The sequence below is a fragment of the Alligator mississippiensis genome, chromosome 1, assembly GCF_030867095.1.
Source record: "Alligator mississippiensis isolate rAllMis1 chromosome 1, rAllMis1, whole genome shotgun sequence".
Classification (NCBI taxonomy): domain Eukaryota; kingdom Metazoa; phylum Chordata; order Crocodylia; family Alligatoridae; genus Alligator; species Alligator mississippiensis.
Window position 1 is genome coordinate 349,121,142 of NC_081824.1, and position 25,784 is coordinate 349,146,925.

At 41.9% G+C, this 25,784-nt stretch overlaps 1 protein-coding gene across 2 annotated transcripts in view; it reads left to right on the plus strand.

The window, feature by feature from the left end:
* SLC5A7 (solute carrier family 5 member 7) overlaps positions 1 to 24,070 on the plus strand; it is a 38,758-nt gene extending 14,688 nt beyond the window's left edge. For both annotated transcript variants that reach the window (XM_006259696.3, XM_019485011.2), the window contains exons 6-9: positions 6,886 to 7,029; positions 13,683 to 13,836; positions 16,091 to 16,308; positions 17,189 to 24,070. In XM_006259696.3, the coding sequence (XP_006259758.1) occupies positions 6,886 to 7,029; positions 13,683 to 13,836; positions 16,091 to 16,308; positions 17,189 to 17,812 (1,140 nt within the window). In that variant the 3' untranslated portion in view covers positions 17,813 to 24,070. The remainder of the gene's footprint in view (positions 1 to 6,885; positions 7,030 to 13,682; positions 13,837 to 16,090; positions 16,309 to 17,188) is intronic.
* Positions 24,071 to 25,784: the final 1,714 nt, after the last annotated feature.

Here is a 25,784-nt window from a genome sequence, read left to right on the forward strand (position 1 = left end):
ATTAGTATGGCCTCCTAGCATACTATTAAAGGTTTCAATTTCTTTTTACCTTGAGAAAAAAATGTGTTGTGTTGTGTTGTGTTATATGTGATACTGCAGTGCACAGTCTTCACCTCCCTTTTCAAAATCCAAGATCTCGCCATGACTCTAGAAAAATTGTGGGGGGGGCATTTCTGGAGGGCTTTCTTCTCTGCCTTTCCTATCTTTTGTGCCACTGGCTGCAGGGAAGGTGTCAGCTCCAGAACTTTATGCCTGTTGGTGCTTCTGCACACCAGGAAGTTACAAGAGGTTTTGCACTAGCTGAAAGGAGACTGGAGTGAGCTAGAGAATAGGATCCTGCATCACTATTGTAAGCTCAGGCACATGGGCGACTGGTGACTCTGGGTGGGCACCAGTGGCCAATCTCTTTACACATAATATACATCTCTTTACACATAATATACATCTCTTCCAGATTCATAAAACAAAATCAAGCATCCTGACTGTGCACCCAATGCTTCACTGAAAGTTATTTCCAAATCTGAGTTAATTTTTCCCCACCTGAAGCATTTCACAGCCTATAGGGCTGTGAAATAGGAGCTGCATTACCAGGAGCAGCTAGCAAACAGCAGAATTGCAGCAGAAAGAATAGCTTGATTAGAACATTAAGACAATTAGAAAAGAAGGGTTGTTAATTCCTATGGAATGAAGTTTAGAAGGAATCAGGTAGATTATAATGAGCCATAAAGTGACTCCATCACTGCTGCCTGACTATAGAGGCTGCTATCACTACCAGGCAATTCATTTTAAACATTGGGTAAAGCAGGAATCAAAGGTGGGGGGGTGCAACTGCACCACTGTAGCCCCCCCACCTCCCCCATTCTCCCTTGACTAAACTACCTTTCCCTGTTTTATTTGCCCAACATAAAACAGAGATAGCAAAGAATATGCCCCATACCAATCTCTGCATGGTGTCCTGTCCTCCCACTGCCACACCAACACTCAAGAAAAGCTTATATATAAAAAGAATAATTATTAAAGTTACAAAGTAAGTACTCAAACACTAAAAAATGCTAAGAATCAGGTCTGCCTGTTTAATTTGGTTCCCTTGTGCATCAATGTAGTAATGGAGTCTTTAAATACCTGACGACCTACTATTTCTTCCTCAGGACTGATAACAGGAACAGATTTTTTTAGCTGTATGTTTTTGCTGGTTGCCGCATGGGGCTGGAAAGGAATTTTTCCCCCTCCTGTTGCTACATGTGTCAGGGGTGAGAAGGAGGACAGTTCACCTTCCTAAAAACATTGGGTGGTGGCTGCAGCCAAGGCTGGGGATTTTGACTAGGATGTGTCAATGTTCCTGCTGGGACTTAAATCCAGAAGTTCCTGGCTAGAGTGTCTTGCCCCTCTACTTAAGGTTAGACCAATCACTGTTTTTGGGGTCAGGAAGTAATTTTACCCCATGGTCATATTGATACAGACTGGGGAGTTTTGCTTTCCTCTGTAACAGTGGACATAGCCCTTTTCCTTGGATCTCCCAAGCATATAACAACTTGTCCTTTACCTGTGGTAGGGTAGGGTGCTATACCTTGCAGTTGTGACAGTTTTGACTGCATAGTTTTAGTAATAGGTTAGACAAGGATTTGTATAGGATGCTTTGATTGGGGTTGATCCTGCCTCAAGCAGGGGGTTGGACTAGATGACCTTTAGAGGTCCCTTCCATCATAGTTTTCTATGATTCTATGATTATTTACATGGGTCAAATGCTCCTTTCATGCAGAGAATGGCCAGTGTCTGTTCTGTGAGCATCTATTGAATATTTTTTAGCTCCTTATTGTTCAATGAGTGGCACTCTGTCCGATTAACTGCACAATTTTCAAACTCTGCTCTGGGTTTTAACCAGGAGTGTACAGCCTCTTTTCTTCGTTTGATGAGTTTTGTTGCAGAATTTGGAAGGTGTGCATTGAATGAATAAGGAAAACTAAAAACTAATGGAATCATGGTTCAGACAACCGAATACTGCCCTGGAGACCTGGATTTTTACCCCTGCCTCCATCACAGAGTTCCTGTGTGATGCTAGAAATGTAACAAACCAAAATAAACAGGTGTTTGCTAATTGTCTATTCTTCATTTTCTGGTTGCCTGACTTGAGACCCTGTGGTCTAATTTTCAGAAATGCTGTATGCTCACAGCTCGAACTGAACTCTTGGGAGTTGTGTTTTAAAACACTATAGTACCCAGATAAATCAAGTCCAGAACCTCTCAGATAAGACACAAACTTGGACTTAAACTGTCTATGCCTTAATTCTCCGTACATAAAATGGGAACAGTGCCATCCTCACCTAATCAGCATGCTGAGATCAATTAAAATGGTTTTTTTTAAATGTAGATCATATAATCATGTATGCCATAGAGATACCCACATGGAAATAGAATCAGAGGGCATGTCCAGACAAGCGTGGACATTTGGTTCCCTGGGGACAAGTAGCACGGGCACATCTTTCACTGCAGCTGCTTGTCCCTGGGGAACTACCCATGCCACACGCGCATTGGCATGCAGCAAGTTACACTGGGTGGGGAGGCTGAGGCCAGCACTGTTCTGGCCCCAGCAGCCCTACCTAGGGTCCTGGGGGACCTCCTGGGACTGCAGAAGCAGCAATCCTGTCAGACGGATCCTGGCTGGCAGCCACAGCATGGCTCTCAGCAACCTGGCTCCACTTTTCAGCATTGCATGTTGCCTGCACGTGAGCTGCTCTGGGATTTTTTTCCATGGTTTCTTAGTCAAAAAAACCATGGGGAAAAAAATGGAGCAGTGCATGCACAGACAGCATGCCCTTGAAGCATGAAGAATACCTGATTGTGCAGTATGTGATGCCACAGACATGTTTGCAGCACCACATACCTCATGGCTGCGTTCATTTGGAAATGCCCATAGAATCATAGAAAGTTAAGGTTGGAAGGGACCTCAGGAGATCATCTAGCCCAACCCCCCCCCTCAAACCAGGACCATCCCCAACTAGATCATTCCAGCCAGGGCTTTGTCAAGCCAGGCCTTAAAAACCTCCAAGGATGGAGATTCCACCACCTCTCTAGTTAACTTGTTCCATTGCTTCAGCACCCTCCTAGTGAGAACATTTTTCCTGATATCCAACGTAAACTTCCCTTGCTGCAACTTGAGACCATTGCTCCTTGTTCTGTCATCTGCCATCACTGAGAACAGTCTAGCTCCATCCTCTTTGGAACCAATGCATACATCTGCATATGTCTGTCCCCAAAGTATGGTTTGAATAGTATACAGAGAATAGAGAACAGGGCCACACATTTAACAATGAGAAAAGAAAATATCTAATAATGACTATTCATTAAGTACTATCCAGCATGTGCACTGAACAAGGAGGAGTCCTGTGGAAAAAATAGTATGTGATTATGTGCTTAAAAACTATAAAAATGCATGTGCACAAGAGAAAGCAAACTAAGGTTACACACAGAGCTTTCATTCCAGCTTTTTCTCATTTCTGAATGAAGAACTTTGCTTATCCTCAGTAATACTCTTTTTGAAAACATATCAGATTTAATTTCCTATTTAAAGAAAAAAACTAAAGATCAGAATGTGTGTTGTATGGAATATTGCCAGCCACATGACTAATCATGGGGTTGAGACCTATAAATATATAACACAGATCTTTATGACTTGCGCTGTTGGAATAACTGATAACCGTGGTTGTCATCTTCTGTTTTGGCCAGCACTCAATGAGAATAGGACTCTTTCCACTGGGTCTCACAGCAATTTGCTGACAGGAGAAGACTGGTGCAAGTCAAGAGCATCAGGTCCAAATCCACACTGCAGAAGTTTGTGCTCTACTGAGCACAAACTCTTTTTCCCTTTCTCTTCACGTGTGTCCCCATGCACCCCTGTCCTAATCCAGTGTGTTTTCCCATCCCTGGTTCCTCATCCTCATTTCTCTGGTTTTACCTCATAGTCCCAGTCTCCTTTCTCAGAAAGTCCTAGTTCTACCTTGCAAGAATTCCCATATCTCTAGGCACAGTCAATGCCATATTATTGCCCAGGCATTTCTAGTTTCTTCTCCTTTTCCATCACTCCCTGTCTTTAGTTTCCTTACCCAACCAGTCCCACTTTATCCCTGACTCCCTTCCAGGCCCTTCCTGCCTTAGATCTAAGTCCCAGTTTTCCTCTCTCCCTGAGTCAGTCTCCAGTCCCAATTTCTTACCGCACTCTTTGTCTCAGCATGCTTCTCATCTCACCTCTTATGTCCAACTTTCATTCACTTCGCATTTAAACCAGATAGCTTCCTACTCCATGTTGACAGGGGCCAGTGGTAAATTTAGGCTCCCTGTTATCAGTTCCATTGCTTGGATCCAGAATCATTTGTAGCACCTCATAGCTGAAATTGTAAAGAAAGCCTGAGCTGAAGCTTGTTCAGACCAGAATGAATCCCCCAAATGTTTCTCTGCTAAAATCTAAGATGTCACAACTGAGCATGTGCAAAGTGCAATTTTTCAGGGGTTTATAACTTGGTAAATTTGGCATATTTTCAGAAGGACAAAAGAAAGGTGCAGCCATAATTCAAGTCCTTATTCCAGAGCAGAGTAATACAGCTTCCTAAAGAAAAGATTCCCAGATTTTTATTTTTTTTCCATCAGCAAAGCAACTCATTATTTCATAGCCTTAGTATTGGAGATAGCTGAACCATTTTCAAGAAATTTTCTCAGAAAAATTCAGCTGGAAACACACACTCAGAATGGAAATTTGTAACCCAAATGCCCAGTTTGACAAAGTTACAAGCAACTGAAAATCTTTTGGAAAGTATTGAGTAACTTTAATTGGATGTGCTATGTGGCGGGCCAGTAGGGGGAGCTCCTGCGTTGAGCCTCCCACCTCACTATGCCCATCCACCTTCCGGACTCCACATCTCTCTCCAGGGGTGCCTAAGCCCTGGTAGACCCCCTTTCAAGCCCCACTGCTGAGTCCAGGGGTAACGTATGCTGCTACCACCCTGAGAAGGGACTGTCTAGGGCCTGTGTCCTTGGGGAAACACAGGCGTAATAGTCCTACAGGTAGTCAACCCAATACAAGAACCTGGGGCACTTCCCCAAGTCAGGGGCCAAAAAGGATAGTCTTCCCTAGTCGCAGACCAAAGGGCCTCCTAGGCATAATTAAACCCACCCCTCAATAAGTCTCCTACACCAGTCACAAAAGAGAACTTTATTGGTTACAGAGGGTAGGGTTAGAATAGGGCACAGGGTAGAGCAATATCAGAGAAATCCCATAGAGCAAACTCACATCTGAGTTACTGCAAGCTATATATCTAGTTGGATCTCAGTTAGCTACCCACAAGTATCATCCAGAGGCTGTTGGAGAATCCCTCTGGAGGCAGGCAGTTCCTTGATCATGAGTTTTGAGAGAGAGGGCTAGTTTCAGATGGTACAGCTCTTCTTTGTTCCTGAGTATCCTTCATGGCTGCTGCCTCCTCCTCCCAGGAAGTCCTTAACTTATATAGCCCTTGTGACCTCATTTACCTGGTCCAATGGAGGCCAGCACCTGTTGGCTGTCAGCCAACCAATTTGAAATACATCACTAGTTGCCGGGCAGACTCTAGCCCACCAGGAAGGAAGCCCCTCACCCAGGTATGTGATGCCAGTCACGTAGGCAGAGGGAGCAGGTTTCCCCCCTCCCTCAGGAATGTATCCAGCTCAGGTTACCTAAAGAGATAGGGTAAGGATGTCTCTCTCTGCTGGGCCCAACCTTATCAAATTGTCACACAGCACAGTTTTTGGTAGAGAAACAAAGGTGGCTTCCTGCCACATGCTATAGGTCCTCTCTATATTTTACGTACTATATATGTAGACCCAATTTTCATCTAATATTCATCAATGCAATTTGGGAATAAGTTCACTGGAACTAATTAAATTATTCAAATATAAAATAGGTGTAGGCTAAATTAGAATTAAGGCCCCAAAATTGATTTGTTGAATGAGACAGAATTTGTCAGAAAGTTAATTAGAGCAGATTGTTATTTCTCAGAAAATGACAATTCATAGAAACAAAAACTGTTTCTGAAAAAGGTATGTTTCAACTAATTTTTTATTAGGAAAGTTTCTCAGGCCTAGAATAGAATTTCTGATCCAAACTAGAGACAGAAAAGAAAAACAAAAGAGAGCAAAGAAAAGACAACAGAAGATAGCTAAATACCCAAAGAACCTTGTTTGCTAAATACTATGATGCTTTCCTGATGTGTGAAGACCAAAGATTCAAGTCCCTGATCTGAGAAAGAGCAGATACTTTAACCTGTATTTCCACATTTCAAGGGAGTACCTGAAGAAGGGGCTTGCCCATATTTTTTTCATGATTTTTTAATAGATTGTGCTTTCATTCCCCATAGATCAAAACTCCATTCCAAATCCCCACAATGTAATGAAATTGATTTTTCTAGCTATCTCTCATGTTAATACATAAGCTCATCCACTTTTTGGTAGTGGCATTCCCCAAAATCTGGTGAGCCTTGCCCAAAGTTATGCAAATGATGCTCAGAGTGAAGAATACAGGAGTTACATGAATTCAAAGATGTAGGTCTATAACAACAACTGGCTTGCTTCAGGGTTGTAGTAGGTTTCATTTTCCTGAAGAGGGGTTTAACTTTCAAAAGCATGGGAATGTATAGAATAATTCATTCTATAAAATATACAGACACATGAATTTGATATGTGCTTAGGGGACTGCTTATTCTTTATTGACATAGTTATACCAGCAGCAAACTTGATTCTCTTGTGTTCCAATCTGACATTAGGACTGAATCAAATAATAAAGAAAATAGGGGTTTTTTTTCATTTTCTACTTTAATATTTTCACTCTTAAAACCTAAATAAAATGTCACTCTTTGATTGTAGTGGATCAGTGTTCCTTTTGCAATGTTGCATCCTGCAGTTGAAGACATTGGGCGCACAGCTGTGAAGAAAGTACACCAGGAACCTTGGCTTGGAAATATAAAATCACTTGATGTCTATACCTGGATTGACAATTTCCTTTTATTGGTAAGTGATGAATGCGCAAGAAAGTAAAGTATGTAATCACTTATAAGTAGGTGATTTCACTGATTTTGCAAAATCCAGCATGAAATCAGGCAATGCCCATGAAATCCACAGGAAAAAACTTACCAAAAAGAAACTGCTGCCTCCCCAGAGGGAGCCAGCAGTCCTCAGAGGGCATGGGGGTCTGCCTGCTTGAAGGGCTGCCGGCAAGATGGCTGCTGCTCCCGCACTTCACCACTGATTGGCTTCTAGGGATGCATGTTATGTGGCTCTGCCTTTCCACCAATTGGTGGTGAGGGGCAGAGCCACATGACAGGCAGCCTTCTCAGCTAAATCAGTGGTGAGGCATGGGCTGTATGACAAGTAGCCATTGCAGCCAATCAGTGGTGAGAGGCAGGGCTGATGGAGCCCCTCAGCCAATCAGAGGTATAGGGGGCTGCCAGAGCCTGCCCATGAAATGGCTACTGGGTCCTGCATTCTGCCTATGAAAGTGGAGGTCAGTCACCTCGAATTCGGTATGTCCCTACTCATAAGGTCTTATGTGATTTTTGTGAAAGTGAAGTGTCTAATTAAAAATTGCCAGTAACTGCCTCAAGATTTTTGACCTCTCGACTGTTGATGAATACCGCATATGTTTGCTGGTAGTAGATTGATTTCAATAAATACAGCAATGTTTCACTTCAAAGTAGCTCCAAAGTAGAGAACCATTACCAAAATAACTATATATATTTTTAGCTATGAAAACTGACTTAGGTTTTCAACCCATGGTCCACAGAGCACATCTAGAGTCCAAGAAAGGTAGCTGTAAAGATGGCAGCCCTGCCCACAGGGAAACCACTGCTGCTGCTGCTTCTGTTGCTATAGTTCCTCCCATGGGCAGACACCACCCAAGCAGCAGCAGCAGGCAGCCCAGAACCACAGGGGGATATGGAGCAGCAGCAGCTCATGCTCTGCCTGCTTGCATTGGGCTGCCTGCTGATGGCATTCAAGTAGCCTCTGGCCGTGGGAGGACCTTGAGCACCAGCAACAGCACATCCTCTGCCTGCTGGTGCTGGGCTGCCTGCTGCTGGTGCTCTAGCAGCCTCTGGCCACAGAGCATGTTGCCCCCACTCAGGATGAGACAGTTTTTTTGCCATGAGGGCCGGCAGTGTGTCGTGGGATACAGGGCACTAAGCCATGGCACAGAAGTATAGAAGTGGATATGGGGCTTTTGGCCTTTCCGCAGGCCCACCCACAAATTGTGCCTTCCCTCCCTGCCCCCGCCACATACCCCAGACTCGGGAGGCACCAGTCACCCCTGACAACCATTCTGCTAAGTTAATTAACAGGCTAAGGGATAACATTTAGTGGATAATTTTCCCAGCAGAGGAGTATGTCATAGGAAGCAAGAAATAGCTTATGCCTCGGGCTGTTCAACTGATGGCCTCCAGGCTGCATGCAACCCATGAGGAACCAGCATGTGGCCCACAGGCCCCCACAACCACCTTTACCACAGTTGCAGAGCAGGGGGTCTGGGGAGAAGGACGTATGCCATCAGTGTTGTTCACATGGCAGGTAAGAGACTGTGCGCTGAACATGCAACCCACACTGCAAGGCACTGGAAAGGGCTGCACATTGCCTGTGCACATTGGATATGTTATGGGGGGCACACACCACCAGCACTGCCCATGTGGTGGGGTAAAGAGATCCCAGAGGCTCAGCCTAGCAGTGTATGGCCAGCACAGTATGTAGCCCAGAGGGCAACATGCCAGTGCCATGTGTGGCCCCCAGTTGTGCTGAAGTTGGACAGCCCTGTTTATGCAGATAATTGATGATGTCACAATTGTAGGTGATTTAGAGAAAACTTTGATTGGTGGATACAGATATACATTCTATAATGAAGCGGAAGTATTTAATGATCATGAAATCCATTTATTTTAGGCAACAATAATAGCTCCACCCATTGATTAAGTTAACAAACCCTTCCCATTACAAGACTATGTTTTCAGTAGCATGTAAGTGCCACCTTTTAACAATTTGTGTTAAATTTTTCCATGCCAAGTGGATGGCTCACACTGGGATTTTGGTTGGTTGGTTGGTTGGTTGGTTGGTTGGTTTGAGGTCATTCTGAAAAAATTAACCAAAAAATTTTCAGCTGTCTCTAAAAATTTAACTAAGAAAATATATTATCTTGCCCATGGAACTAAAATTTGATGGACTTTGTCAGGGATGGAACTTTCTGTTTTCTAGAAAATTCATACAGGTTTTTACCACATTACTGGCCCTTGCAAAACTGTGGATAGGTTGTTTATGGCTTTGCCGCGCTGCTAAACAGAACCTTGGTAAGATTTCACAGCTTCTGCACTAAGCATAGTTCAGCCTAAGTCTGCATGGAACTTAGCAAGATTTTCCTTGAACTTAAGCAGAAGACAAGGTAAAAATGCATCTTATAGAAAATATATACTAACTAAAACAGAGATACATAAGTTTGCATAGTCAACAGTTTACTTCATCAGATACTATGAAGAGACTGCAAGGAGCAGAGCTTCTAAATAGAAAACAGTGATCTGAGTACAAAGGGTAAGGGCTTATAATTTTTAGCTGCTCTGGGCCATGTCCAGACTGAATTCAGGTACTTGAATAGAGAATAAAAAGACTCTCTCTCCTATGCTGTGAATGGAAGCATTGCTAAAGGGACTGAAGGAAGAGGTCTGCCTGATTCAAGTGTAGAGGTGACAAGAGCTGAACCTGCAGGGCCAGTGAAAGGACTTGGAGGGAAAATACTGAAACCTGGAGAGAAGACTGGGACTGAAGGTTGTTGGGCTGGAGAGTTAGTAGAATTGAGATTTAAGAGTTACTAGGAGATTTTGGGGGGGGTGGATACTGAGGCCAGCAAGGAGCTATAACTAGAGATCTGTGGAGTGAGATGAAGTAGATGAAGTGGACAGAGCAGAGAGACAGACCAGATAGGAGCACAGTTGGGGGGGGAGGGTGGAGCAGAGGGAACTAGGACAAAGAGGATGGGACCAATTTTGGAGGGAAGTGGATTCTGAGATTGGTCAAAGCACCTGGAGAAAGAGACTGGAACTGGAAACCAGCAGGATTGAGGAATGTGAGCATTGGGAGAGACTGAAGACAGGATAAGAAAAGGGAAAAAGTCTGAGTGACAATATGGGAGTAGAGCATAGGGACTGTACTGCAAGGACACTGCAGATAATGGATCACATGTGGGAAAACTGATAGTGGCTGAAGCAGGAGTTTGGAACTTCGGGCATGGCCCGCGCACAGAGCTCAACTGCAACACAGCCAAAGGGGAATGCAACTCTGGTTCCGCCGCTAGGACTGAGTAAAAGACAGGACTGGAACAGGGCCAGGATAGAAAAGAGGGAGTGGAAAATGACAACCTACTACAGTCTAACGTACATATGGAGGGCTCATTTGACAATCAAAAAGTGGCAAGGTAGGCTGATTCTTCTAGTCAGACTCTGCTGGTGCTGGATCATTAGCAGCCTTGAGACTGACTAGGTCCCATTAACTTTATAGATGCTATAAGAGGCAAGTCACTTTGAGCAGTAATGCAAAAAACCTTCCTGGGCACATCTACACAAGACACTTTACTGCACAGTACACCAAATTACTGCGCAGTAAACGTCACTGTCTACATGTGCAGATGCTTACTGCACAGTAAATTGGTCTACTCCATGGTTAATTTGCTACCTGCAAATTCAGGTAAAAAATTAACTGCAAAGTAGTTACTGCACAGTAAGGCACATGTAGATGGCTGACCAGGAGCAAATCTGCTTCTGGTCAGCCAGGCAGCAAGAGGCAGGAGATTGCTCCCTGCCCCCGGAAGCTGCCTGCTGCCAAGGCAGACTCCAATGGTGGAGCCCATGCTAGGACAATGTCCCCCTTCCCTGGCAGCAGGGAGCTCCTGGTCCCAGCTCCGCAATCAGATTAACTTTTGCTCTGATCATGGAGCTGGGACCAGGAGCTCCCTGCTGCTGGGCAGAGGGACACTATCCCAGCCTGAGTTCTGCCATCAGAGCCTGCACTGGCAGTAGGCAGCTCCCAGGGGCAGAGAGCAATTTCCCAGCCCCAGTCAGGAGACAGCTGTCTTGGTCCCATGCTCCCTGCCAGCCCCTGGCTATCCCTGGCTGCTGTAGGGAGGCAGAGCAAGGTGGGAGCAAATCTGCTCCCAAATGCCTGCACATGGAGATGCCTGCCCAGAATGGGTTTACTCTGCAGTTAATTACATTTGCACATGTACTGAGGTGCAAACAGCTGAGGGCAAGCTGTTTGTCCACAAATGTGCAGGAACCATTGTTTTAAGAATTACTTTTAAGATAAAAATCTATGAGATCTAGCAAATGTAAATGGTTGCTTGCCTTCCCTGCTGATGGCATGAGTAGTCTTTACTGAAGTGCCATCAGTTAGTCCATTAACTCAAGTGTCAGAGGTCTGTTTGGTGTATCTAGATGTTTCAACCCATTAGGAACTAAATGAGTGTCAATATGATACTATTTAATGGAACTGACATTTTTTTTACCTTGCAGTTTTATTAAGGTTACAACGCTAGCACTCAGAGGGTGAGTCTGCATGTGCAATTAGTGCATATTAATAAACTCTGGAACTTATTTCTCCAGATTTTTGCTCCCAGGCACACCATTTGAATGTATGCCTAGGAGCAGTTAACTCCGAAGCAATCCACTCCAGAGTTTATTCTTGTGCAGCACATGGATGCTGGTAGGGGCCCGGGGGATCAGCCTGCCAGCCTAGGGCTGCTCTGACCAATCCAACATGCTGCAGAGGGGCTGGTTGGGGCACAAGGGTGCTTCAGTGCAGGAGCTAGCCAACAGGCCACCACTGTACTGAAACACCCTTGTGCCCCAGCCAGCCAGCTCGGCATCTACACATGCACTGCTGCTGTATTTATAAGTACTACCCTGCTGCGGAGTTTATTAGTTTCCTGTGCCCTAATAGGGGTGCAAGTGTGGATGCTGGGATGTTTACTGCAGAGCTAATTAGTCAGCTCTGCAGTAAACATCTTATGTAGATGTGCCCAGAAGATAGGAACTGCACAACCTTCTTGGGTGCATCCCCATGAGGGGGAACATGTATTTCCTCTGGGACAAGTAGCAGTCACAATGGCCACTGCTACTTGTCCCCAGGGAATGCCCAAGCCATGGGCGCTCTGGGGCATGGCAGGTTACCCCAGCTGGGAGTAGGGGAGGCTGGGGTCAGCAGCCTTACCTGGGGTCCTGGGGCCCTCTGGGAGCTGCAACCACAGCGCTTCTGCAGCAGGGAGCCTGGCCAGCAGCCAGAGAGGGTGGCTCCAGCCAACCAGGCTCTGGCTTTAGGTGGTGCATGCTGCCACCATGTGCACCACCCTGCTTTTTTTTTGGCATGGGTATTTTTGACCCCAGGATTGCCACATACTACACGTCCACACTCATCTGGGCGTACCCCTTGTGTTAATGCATTATTGAACTAGTCTTATTTCTGCAGGCCCCCTACTTTATTCAATGCCTAGGATGTACTGTTCATTTAGTGAGTAACCATTCAATAGTTTGTTTTCTCCTTGTTTGCTGTGTGCCCAGTCCCTTATTTTTCATACACTACTGGCCTGGCTCTGAAGGCAGAAGTCATAGTGCTCAACCTTTCAGCATTATTCTTTTACATAATTTTTTAATTTAAAATGTACTCAAAGCTATTTCTAATACACAAGAAGGCAGAAGACAAAAGGTACTGCATTTTTAAAGAAAAACAGGTCTTCCCTTTTTATGGTTTGAAAGATCTGTGCCATTTCTGTGTAAGACCTACTATTGATCTTATTATGGGTCCATGGCTTAGGACAAGGGTAGCCAACCTGTGTCACATGTGCCACAAGTGTCTTGGGCAGCCTCTGTGTGTGGCATGTAGCAGATTAGATAGGAGGCAGGCAGCACAGCAGCAGACAGGGCAGAGAACAGAAAGCAGAGCAGCAGATCAGGCAAGGAACACACAACAAAAAGCACAAAGCAGAGTAGCAATAGATCAGGCACAGAGCACAGGGCACGAAGCAGAGAGCAGAATGATGAATGGGTAGGGGAAGGAGATTAAACTAGCATTTTAAGGAGGGTGTGGGACTTACTTTGTGGCACTCCTGCCAAAAACTAGATTAACAGAATAAATGCTTGAATGAGGAAGGTGAAAATCAAATATTACATAAGATGTGTTGCATCATTTAGATACTAACACCAAGAGAATATGGTGGTATTATATTCCACTATTGCTTAAGGTAGACTGTTGACTTGAAAAGGGCTTTGTTCATCAGTTTTCTTCACACATGAAATGGGTTAATAATTTTTTCAAACCTATTAAAAGGGTTAATCAAGTACATGAATCTCATTGAGATCCTTGTCACAAGTGCAACGTATTAATGAGAATTGTTCAAAGAAATATCTTGCCTAACAAAGGAGAGATGTGGTTAAACATAGGTATTGTACGTACTTTAAGGCTGAAAATATTTGTTTCTAAAGGGTGGTGGCAGACTGAAATTTTGGTAATCAGTCTATAAATGAGGTAATAATAACCTTGGGGAAGAGCATACGATTGGTGATGTTTGTTTCAGTGCCTGTAAATACTCTGACGAAACCCTCTGTCAACCAGAAATGACCGGTTATGTTTTATATTTGCAGATGTTGGGAGGAATCCCATGGCAAGCATACTTTCAGCGAGTTCTTTCTTCATCTTCTGCCATGTATGCTCAAGTATTATCATTTCTGGCTGCTTTTGGCTGTCTTGTGATGGCTCTTCCAGCAATACTCATTGGGGCAATCGGAGCATCAACAAGTAAAGACTGAGAAGACCAAATATGACTATTGCTATCAATATGTGGAAACCCTTACAGAGCTCCTCGTTAATTTATTCTAGCCAGACCTTTACTAATCTCCTGACTTCCTTCATATGACACTAGACCCAAATTTAATTTTACAGAACTATCTCCAGACTCAGATTACCCCATAGCTTAGTTTAACACCATAAATATTTGATGCATTTTAAATACTCCCTTGAACTGTCTAGTGTAAGTGTCACAGACTGACCACAACTGACCAGAATTGGAGGATGTTAACCATGTATGTCGTAGATCAGAGATTCTCAACCAGGGTGCCACAGGGGCCATGAGATGCTTTTCAGGGTACTGTGGGGTGCTGTACAATATTAGTACTATTAAGTGTGCAGACACCCACACATGAGTCACAAAATAAACCCAGGGATTTCAAATAGGAATCCATAGTGTCAAAAACATTTCTGACCTGTTTTGTTTTTTCTTTGCAACAGAAGATTCACTCTATTATTTTTCCATAGACAAAATGCAAGTGAAAGCTAAGAGCTGGTATTTTCCAAGGTGTCTTTTGAACCTCAAAAGGTTGAGAACCACTGAATCTGTGACCCTACTTTAGGGCATGCAATCCCACTTCCAGTACATGCAAGGCTTTTCCAATTGAATTTGGCCTGATGCCACTTGATGTCATTTGTAAGTTCTGAAACCTCACAAGGGGTCACAACCTCTCATTTCAGAGCCACTGTCCAAGGAGACCGACTAATCAGTTTTAGGCATTGTACAGATATATCAAAAAGATGGGCATTACCCTGAGTCCCCTAGGTAGTTGTGCAGTGATTAATAATCACTGATTATGTAGGTAAACATAGAAGCTATTCTGCATTTAACAAGAAATTACAGCTTCAGGCTCTAATTCAGAAAGATAATTAAACTTACAATATATACCTTATAAAATCTGTGCCCTGGACCTGTTTATTGAGGATGCTCAAAAGAAAATTTGTTTTCATCTGTTTTGAAAAAATGCCATGAGAGGTTTAACTTCCTAGTGAAAGTGGTCAGAATGAGCCTTGATACAAAGTGTCAGCAAATAAATGAAATCTCTAGTACTGCTGCATATCTTCTTAGCCTTGTACCTTGTCAGTATGATGCTGAATTGTCAGCATTGGGTACATGTTCAATCATGAGACCTGACTCCAAAAACTTCTGGCCCAAAGACTATCCAGTTCCAACTTTTTTGAGGTAAATAAGCAGTCTGCATGGTCATTAGTGGTACCACTTATTTACAGTTAATATCACCCTGAGTTCATCTTTCAAACTTGACCTCTATCAACTAAATGCATGATGAACACACTACAGACTCACAAACACATTTTGGGGGGCAAAGGGATTGTTTTAGGTTTAATCAGGATGTGCAAATGAATTTGAAATTCTGCCTGGGGACATTAAGCTTCCATCTTCCCTCACTAGTCCACCAAACTCAATCTTCTCCTGACACAGGTCCATACCCCATTTAGCTCCTGTGGCCAGAAGGAAATGAGGGAAATGGCTTTCCAATCTCACCCTTCTTTCTATGCCCCAAAGCAGCAGGAAAGGTGGTTGCCCCTGTTCCTGCTCTGTTCTTTGTGTAAGTCTGAGATCTGATCTATGTCAAGATATCCAGCACAGTAGCTAGAGAAAGACAGGGTTTCTTTAGTTCTTGGGTCCTGTGAGTTCAACAGCTGCCCACAACGGTCCTTGGCATTTCACAGGAGACTGAGTGATTCAGAATATTCATCTGCCTTGCCAAGAGTCTTTCCTGTGTCACTAATAATGAAAGGGAGCATATGGGAACAAGCAAACTGTTATGGATTGGGGAAGTACTGGTCCTTTTAGTTGATTAGGGCAATTGATTTCAGAGAATCAGATGGAGGACATAAGGTGATCAGGAAGTCAGGGAGATGCTGCTGAACAATGTTGACAAAAAAAGGAAGGGCTAAGATGTAGAAGTTATTAGGAAAAGCAGCGACTCAACACATTAGTTTCATTATAAAATGAGGACATTTAGCAGGCACACCTGAAGTATTCAGGCTGAAATGATAAGGCTGAAACTGCAGTCTAATCTCAGAGGGACAAGTCTCCTCCAAATCAGAATAGCCGGTTTATGTTTGCTGGAATTCAAATTGTTGAGGTTTACATGGGATCAGCAGGGATGAAGGAACATGACAACACATACCAGATCATGCATTAATCATGTAATCAATTATATCTGTACTTATATTGCAGATTGGAACCAGACTGAGTATGGTCCTACAGAACCCTGGAGAAGACAAGAAGCAGATATGATTTTACCAATTGTGCTTCAGTATCTTTGTCCTGTCTATATTTCCTTCTTTGGTCTTGGTGCAGTATCTGCTGCTGTGATGTCATCAGCTGATTCTTCAATCTTATCAGCAAGTTCTATGTTTGCTCGGAACATTTATCAACTTTCGTTTCGTCAAAATGTGAGATTATATTTTTATTTGTTCTTTTTTTAAAGACAAGTGATGGTTAAAAGATGGTTAGATTGCCATTTGTGTCTTTAGAAGTCTCTTCTTTGTTACTGTTTCTAGTTGGGTAAAATACAGCACTTCTCTTATCACAGCATATTCTATAAACTAAATGAAAAAGCCCAGAAATATCTGTTACTGTGATTAATTGTATAAGAGAAGAAAGCATATAGTGAAATTGTATTTACTAGTTTTCCTAACATTGCAATATATATGAAGAGCTCCAGGCTATTACAGTCACCACAAGTTCTTTAAAAGTCTTAACTAAACAAGATGTTCTGCTCCCTAAGGGCTTTCTAGGGGAGGGGGAGGGGGAGTGGGCCTGTGGGCTGTCAAGGTCCAAGAGGATGCTGAGGGTCCAAGAGGCTCTTGTAATGCTACATACAACTGTCAACATGTTACACTACAAAAGGAACTTTCTTATGATGGATCTGCCACATGTTTAGAGATACTAATAGCCCAAACATATGCACACTAGCTTTGTGTTGTTTATATAGCTATATAAGTAATGTGTGCATATAGCCTGTTCAGTTTATTTAAAAAAAATAGTTCTATCACACTATTTGTTTTGTTGGACACTGCATTAAACTATGTTTTCCTGGAGGGGCAAGAATTTTGGGATAAGAACTTGACTTTATTTTTGGGAGCTTTTTTTTTTTTTACCTGCTATATATTTTTCATCTTGCACCTTTTTATCTAACGTATAAATCATGTAAAAAGGGTTCTTGGATATTTTAGGGTCTTTAATAAAATATAATCTTAAGAAATCCATACATCAATTGCTACATGCAAACTAACTCTCTGTGGGTATTTTTGTTGCTTGTTTGTTTTGTAGGCTTCAGACAAGGAAATAGTATGGGTGATGCGAATCACTGTTTTTGTGTTTGGAGCATCAGCAACAGCAATGGCGCTGCTAGCTAAGTCAGTATATGGACTCTGGTACCTCAGTTCTGATCTCGTTTACATCATCATCTTCCCCCAACTGTTATGTGTCTTATTTATTAAAGGAACCAACACTTATGGGGCGATTACAGGATATTTGTTTGGCCTCTTTCTCAGAATAACAGGAGGAGAACCCTACCTTTACCTTCAGCCCTTGATCATGTATCCTGGTTGTTATATCGATGAAAGTGGTATCTATGTCCAGCGATTCCCATTTAAAACACTCGCCATGCTTACTTCTTTCCTTACTAACATTGCTGTCTCGTACCTAGCAAAGTACTTATTTGAAAGTGGTACTTTGCCACCAAAATTAGACTTCCTTGATGCTGTTGTTGCAAAGTACAGTAAGGAACACATGGACAAAACAACTCTTGTAAAAAATGACAATATTATATTAAATGAACTTGCACCCGTGAATCCTCGTCACAGTCTAACTCTGAACTCAACTTTCACTAATAAAGATGCTTTCAGTGATATAGATTCAAGCCCAGAGGCACCCAATGCTAAAGATAATTAAAATGAAATCTTGCTTTTACATGAAAAGCAATGCAATAGGGTAGCCCCATCAAGAATGGTAACAGAGACAAGAGTTTTTCTGTGATATGTTTTATTGGCCCTAGACTTGAAGAAGGGTACTTTGTGCCCAAAAGCTTATGCAGCATCTCTCCCAACTATACGGTTGATCCAATAAAAGATATCACCAAAAAACCCTTGCCTTTTGTACATTTCCTGGACCTTCATGACTACAACAATGCTCCAGCTCTGCTGCAAAAATGGTAACAAGCATCTTGGCAGGAGAAAAATGGAACTGGGAAATACAATTCCATTGCACAGTTCTTTAAGTCACTTCCAGGACTTCGAGTACCCTGTGAAATAAATTGTTTTGTGCCACCATCTGACTCGTTGGATTGAGTTACACAAAGTTTAACAAAGGATAAATCCCACCCCCTGCCATTCAAGCAGAACTATGTACAACCGAATGTAATAAATATATCAAATGCAGACTATAAATAACATGAACCTGTGGTAATTATTTAGTTGAGCCAGTATATAAAGATACTCAAAATTGTATACAGTCATTTAAGAGATTAGACTATGGTGGCTGAAATACAAAAGAGTCAACATTTTAAATGGCACAAACTGATATATTGTCAATACTGTGCACGATTATTACTAAGGCTGTAAATAAACCTTACATTTGTCGCAGGAGAAAGCCTTTTGTCCCTCAACCCTAGAGTTACAAGACCACTGTCTCACTTCAAGTCCCACCAAAGTATACAGAATAAACTGTACTACTGCTTTTTCCTGGGCCATCATGGTGTGCATCTGTAAAATTATAGAAGGTCATTTCCTAACAAGCTGGCCAGGCTGTGTACTCTTTCCAGCCATCTACTAGCAGAGGAGCAGCAATGCAACTTGGAAGGGCTATGTGTGTAAGGACCTTGTCACAGTAGCAAATCATTGGAATATTGAGATGTATTAACATTAGTACATGTTAGGGTGGTGCCATATGTTCACTTGCAACAATTGCAAATCATTACAATGTAGTGACCTACTAAATTTAGTATGTGTTAAGAGATAATCTTCACCTGAAGGGGAACAACTTTGCAATGCCATAAGGGCCTTTAACACTTGCTAAACTGCTTGAATGTGTGTGCGCTTGTATTTTAACTATACTTAGTGGTTTGCACCTACATGTGCATCGTTACTGCATGGTAACTTGGGTTACTTCACAGTACCCGAAAGTTACTGCGCAGTATAGATGCATGTCTACACATGCTGCACAGTAAGGTGCATGTAGACACTTTACTGCGCAGTAGCACTGTATGTATGCTCCAACTTGGGAGTAATTTTACTCTCTTACGTGGGAGTAACTTTGCTCCCAAGTTGGACCACACACAGTGTAACTGCACTGTAATGTTTACATGTGTAGATGACGGTCTAACAAGCACTTACTGTGCAATAAGTTATTGCACTGTAAATATACATGCAGATGCATCCAGTAAGTGTTAAACTGAACATAGAACAGTACCCTATATGACTGTGCTGCTCCTGTTTTAATCTGCGTCAAAATCCAGAGCAATCAAGCCCATGTTAAATGCAATATCTATTTACAGCCAAAATGCCTAGTTGCTTGATCAAAGAAATATTTCTTGTTTTGCTTATAATTAATTTTAAATATATATACCAGGTATTTTATTATTTGTAATAAAAACAAAGTTTATAATTAGTAAAATCTTTCTTATAGGAGTTTTAAACTTATAATACTTAGAGAAGGATATAAAATGTATCACTATTTTAAAGTGTTATTTAGGGTGAAATTACACATTACACTCAGATTACATACTAAATCTGTTGAATATTAAGCAGTGTTAAATTTAGAACATGCTGTGAGTAGTCACATATTAAGGATTAATATCGCATTTTGCCTGCACAGCTCTGACTTGCTGCTAGAGGGTTGGTAAGCAGAGGCGTGACTAGGATCCAGGACCTGGGAACTATCTCTGTCCTAGAAGGAAGGAGTGATGCATCCTGGGATGCATGAGGACAGCAAATTGCTTGTTTTATCTCCGTAGAGCAGACTGAAGTTACCCTAATACAACCTAGGGAGCACATCCCAGAGTAAACCTTGTCTGAAGTAGCATAACTTTAAAGTGCTCCAAGGGACTTAGCACAACCCAATGAGCTTTAACATGAAGACACTTGCATTTTAAATATCCACAGTATGGTCTAAATGTAACATGCAACTTCACCGTTACATTATGCAAGACAAACTTAAGCAACATATATTACTAGAGGTTGCCCTTTCTTCCTATCTGAGTGACTGTCACCAATGGAGGCTAAAACCCTTGTTTAAAAAATTAATTTTAAAGCAATATTTTGAGTTGAAGACTAAGCTTTGGGGAAAGCAATGGATATTTATGTTTTGTTGAACTAAGTGCAGCTCTTTTGTTATGAGAAATGCAGCAGTTTTTGGCTTACTGTCAAACTCATTGTTCAGCACAAGCAAACGAATAATAGGAAAATATAGTAGTTCAGCATGCATTGGGAGCAATGGGTATCAGAGCCGATAAGAACATACAGCACATCCAGACAAATGTGTATGTGCATTTCCCTGGGGAAAATAGCAGCACGTAGTTGTCCATGCGGCGGACAACTTTGGCACATGGCAAGTTGCCCCTGGTTGGGTAAGGGAGGCTGGGGCCAGTACCTGGACTGGCCCCAGCAGCCTTACCTGGGGTCCTGAGGGCCTCACAGGGCTCCAGCAGAGGCAACGGGGCATGCAGAGCCTGGCTGGCAGCTGAAGCATGGCTCAAGCCAGCCAAGCTCTGGTTTCAGGTGGCCCACGGTGCCACTGTGTACACCACCCTGCTTTTTTCTGCCACAGTTTTTTTTACCCTGGGGTCTCCCAGGGTCAAAAAAGTTGCTGTGCTGCAAATTAGTAGCATGGTGAATGCCTACACATGTGGCAAGTGCAGTTTGTGGTGCCACAGACAGGTCTGCAGCGCTACAAACTGCATGTGCCCACTTGTCTAGACATGTCCGTTTTTCATGTGGAAAATTTGACTTTTCGTCAGAAATTTTTGGGCACAAAATGAAAACTTTTAATTTATGGGTTTGGGGATGTACCATGAAAAGTGTAATTTTTCTATAGAAAGTAAGATTTGTGAGATGAACTGGGTGCGGGGGGGAGGAGGGGGGGGGGGTTCAGCCAGTGGTGTATGGAAAGCTGACAGCTGGAAATCTCCATTTAGTTGAAAACCAAGTTTTCCACTGAACCCAGTCTTCATGGAAATGTTCAGCAGCTACAAGCATCTGTTTTCAAAGCTGACATCAGTTTGTAGGAGAGCTAAAAAGAAAGACCAATCCAGACCCTTAAAAAAGGCACAGCTTTTATACCAGTCTTCCTTGAAGAGGGCTGCTACTGGGCAGTCCCAGTGCCTCCATGAAATAATAGGGTTGGTCAGCAAGTTAGGGAGCACCACACATAGAATTATAGCACTAGAAAGAAGCAGGTCTCTTCCTTCTTAGCCCCTGGCATTGTAAACTAAGAACAAATTAAGTTGCTCTGTTTGACCAAATCTTAGATGTGTGTGCCTGTGTGTGTATGTATGTGTCCTGAATGATATCTGCCCTTCACAGGGGGAGGTCTAATGCCTACATTCTTGTACAATGAAGAGTTACACTTCAATAGTCTGTTTAATATTGATCTATGACAAAAACCTGTAAAGTTGAAACTGACATCTTCTTGTATTTTAGTCACCAGTGATAAGTTCTTATCAACATCCATAAACCTATGAATTATAACAGAGAACGGGAAATGTAAGAATGTTTTTTGCTGCTAAAGGAAGAAGCCATTGACTTTTGTATTCCACATCAACATAGCTTTCTATAGGTCGATCCATCAGTGTTTCTTTGCTCATTTTGTGGAGTTCTAATTACACGTGTGTGTATGCTGTATACTGTTGTGTTTTCCAACTGTTCCGTTTCAAAAACAACACTGCATCTCAGGTCTGAATACGCACCAAGAACTGTATTTAAAAAAAAAACATGCTCCAGTGAGTATGGATCATAAGTAGGCTGTGCTTCAAGAGCACACAACACCCAACGAATGAAAAAAGACAAGTTTGCAATGGGTCGGTTAACAAATGGATGGGAAATTCCATTCATAGGAGGGTCTACAACCTGCTTCATATACAGTGGCAATCTCTATCAGAGCATAAAAAAGAGAAAAGAAGAGTGACTGTGAAGAGTAGGGGAAGGAAGGGATAAAGAAGTTTCCAGGGTTTGGCCAGAGGATTTATGTGCATTCAGATCCACTGGTTAAAAGACCCACATTGAGTGAAACAATAAAGCATGACTCTATTGTCATTCATAAATTAGGCTTCAGGCTGATTATGAGGACTCCACCCTGCAACCAGTTGCAGATTACCCTTATGAATACTTTTATTTGGGGCTTTGTATACAGATAGTCAGAATTTTACAGTAAGAACTAAATTCTAACACATTCTTTGGGTTTGAACAGCATGCATACAGCAAAACTACTGCAGATATGCTATACACAAGGGCATACTTCAGTGAGCTATCAGTAGAGCTTTGGGGAGGATGAATATTTTCAATTTCATAAGAGATTTTGAACTGCAGCTTTATTCTGAATTAGAACAACTGCCCTCCTCCTCCCCCTCATTCTCTGCCAAAGGAAGTTCTGGGGGGGAAATCTTTTTTAATAAAATTACTTTTTTATGTATAAAATCATCCCATTTAGGTATTTTTTCAATTAAATTGGAACATACACTTAGCATAAAAAATTCAAAACTGAAAGCTATTCCAAAGCAAAAAAAATATATATTTTGTCCCCCAAATGTTAAAATGAACTGCTTCGACATTGCCAGACTTTTTTGTTTTGATTTTGATTCCCTCCTAAACAAATTTTTGGCAAAATCAATGTGATTTTGCAACACATTTCAATTTAGATGGAATTGCATCCTCTGAATGAAAATAGTTATGTCTGTTTTGTCTGACCACATCTACTTAGGAAGACTTGCTAATTTTTGTTTTCCAAAGAGCATTACTTAATGGCTAATCTGTCATAGAAAAGAGGGATGGAGAATCAGAGGTGTGGGCAGCAGTCCTCACCTAACCCAATCTACAGGCTAAAGAGTTATGCTTATATTTGAGGGGGTGATAGAAACTGCAAAGCTACTGAATCAGTGTTCTCTATGTTGTGTGTTGGAACATTCCAAGAACCCTATAGATATTCTCTGTACAAGGTTACAAGTCTTCTTCCTTTAGTTCAATATATTTGGCATTGCAGATGTTAATACAATTAAGGGCCATATCATAGTTTTGACTTCTGTGGGTGATAAAAATAAAAATAGAATTTCACATGCAAAATGACACTAGGATACATGCTTTGACTCTTAAACATTTTATCAACAGACTTCAATCTGATGTGTAAGTCATCTGCTAGTTCTTCCTTGTTTTAAAGTTAGTAAACAATAGTGTCTTGTGATAAATCCTCTCAACAATCAATTAGGTAAAAATATGGAAAAAGTTCATTTTCAGATGCTGAGGTCAATGTTTGTGGGCCTACCACTTGTAGATGAAGCATTATGATGATGATTGTACACTTATTTTTGTAATCTTAAAATTACTTTGCATAAATGTTCATTTGTTAAGTTTTTAGATCCTTCTGCATGATATTTGTTCATAACAACAAGCTCATTACATAGCTGAGCTGTCAAAAAATAGTACAAACAATCTATGAATTGTTATTTTGTCTATATATGTCCATGTGGGAGAGCATATGTATTATAAACTATCTTCTGTGAACCTGAACTGAATGTAAACATAAAGTGAATCAAATATGGCAACAGTCAGATTTAACCTTTATTTTCATATAGTACAAATAATTTAGGATTTTAACTATAAATATTATAGGAATAAAGTGGTCGTTCAGTTTATTTTCTGCCCTTCAAGTTTATTTGATCAAGTACAATGTGCAATTACTATTTATTGTACATGTGCTATTAAACAGGGCTGTATTTGTGGCTGTTCTTATAAAAAGTATATTTTGGTCTGTGCCAGAAATGTTATTTGAAAAGTATATTTAACTAATGAGCTAAAAAACATACTGTAGATGTATATGTTTAACTGCATTAGTACTGTATTAAATAGTGCCCATGCAATTCAGGAAAATAGTGTCTAATTTTGACTCTGTTTTTGTCCATCTATTAAAAATAAATACATTTATTTTATTATCAAGCAGAGTAAATTGTGTTTGGTGACAAAAATTTTTTTTAAAATCATCCTGCAGTCAGGTTAGCTATAAATGCCTATAAGTAACTACTTTACTCACTCTACTCATTCTGCCTTGACGAACAGTAAGACTGGATGTACATGGAGGTACAATAGATATATGTCTGAGGCCCTGACACCTGCAGTTGTGGGATTATATCAGAATTTTTAAAAATTAATAAATAAATATCTAGCTTCTGTAGTTGTGAAAATAAGATGAGCAGCTGATCCTGCCTGTAACTGATGCAACAACCAAGGGTAAAGTTAGATGTTACACTTAGCCCCTACTAAGGGCACTTAAAATGTTAATGTCTGCACATTAAAGCTCATTAACTCATGCACTAAACACCTTCTGAAGTCTCAAAGTTATGCCACTTCAGGCAAGGATTAACTCTGAGCCATTCTAACTACCTTGTGTTAGATTAACTTCACTCTGCTCCATGAAGATAAAATGAGCAATCTGTAGTCCTCCAGCATCCCAGGATGCACAGCGACCAGATCTCTCCACCCAGAGCCAGGATAGAGCCCAGGTGTCCTGGCTCCTAACCGTGCCCCTGTTTGCCAGCCCCAGCCCTCTAGTGGTGAGTCAGAGGTGTGCAGCCAAGAACTGGTATTAACCATTACCATGAGACTGCTCAAAGCACATTCTAACACCGCACATTTAACATCAGTTAACATGCCACAGATTAAGATCTAAGTGTAACATGTAATGATGACATGGCATTGGTGGACACAAACCATGATGCTGACATTACTGCACAGTAGCAACAAGCCATTGCACAGTAACTCATTGCTATTGTGCAGTAGGGTCAGAAACGACCCATATACCACCAGGACTGTGCAGTAACAGCAGTTACTTGCTTTAGCATGTACTAAATGACTGTGCAGTAATAACTGCACAGTTGGGGGCACATGTAGACTCATCTCCTGAGTCTTCCAACACCCTGAAAGCAAACAGTATAGCTCTAAGAGGTGACCTGGCCTACACGCCTTGGCAGGATTTTACCTGAAAGACCTGTGCAAAGATGTGTCAGCGCCACTTCAGCAGAAGCCTCTTTATGAAGAGAAGAGCACAGAGCACAGTTATCCAAGCAGATACTCCAGGACTGCTACATAAAATACTGTTCAATGTAAAATATAGTTACATAAAATACTGGGAAAAATCTCCTCCTGTTTGACTACTTAGTGCAAAATGAATTAATCAAATGGGGATCAGGAGTGGGGTTAATAACAGCAAGGAGGACAACAAGCTATTTAAGCTAAAGAATAATGTTGGTACAGGAGCAAAAAAAGCCTAAACTGGCCATGAATACAATTTGGCTGCAAATTAAGAGGCTTCTCACCTTCATAGGAGAGGTCAAGCGAAGCCTATCAATAGAAGCAATGGGGCAAACAACTTAATTTTAAAATGGACTTTGTGGGACATCTAGACATGTGTGGATGTCTGGTTCCCCGGGGACAACTAACAGTGGTGCACCTTGCACTGCAGCTGCTTGACCCTGGGGAATGCCTGTGCCATATGCGCTTTGGCCTGCAGCAAGTTACCCCAAGGGCAGTAGGGGAGGCTGGAACCAGAACTGTGCTGGCCCCAGCAGCCTTACCTGCAGCAATCCTGGCAGACAGAGCCTGGCCTGCAGTTGCAGCATGGCTCTGGGTGGCCTGGTCCCATTTTTCAGCAGCACACACTGCTC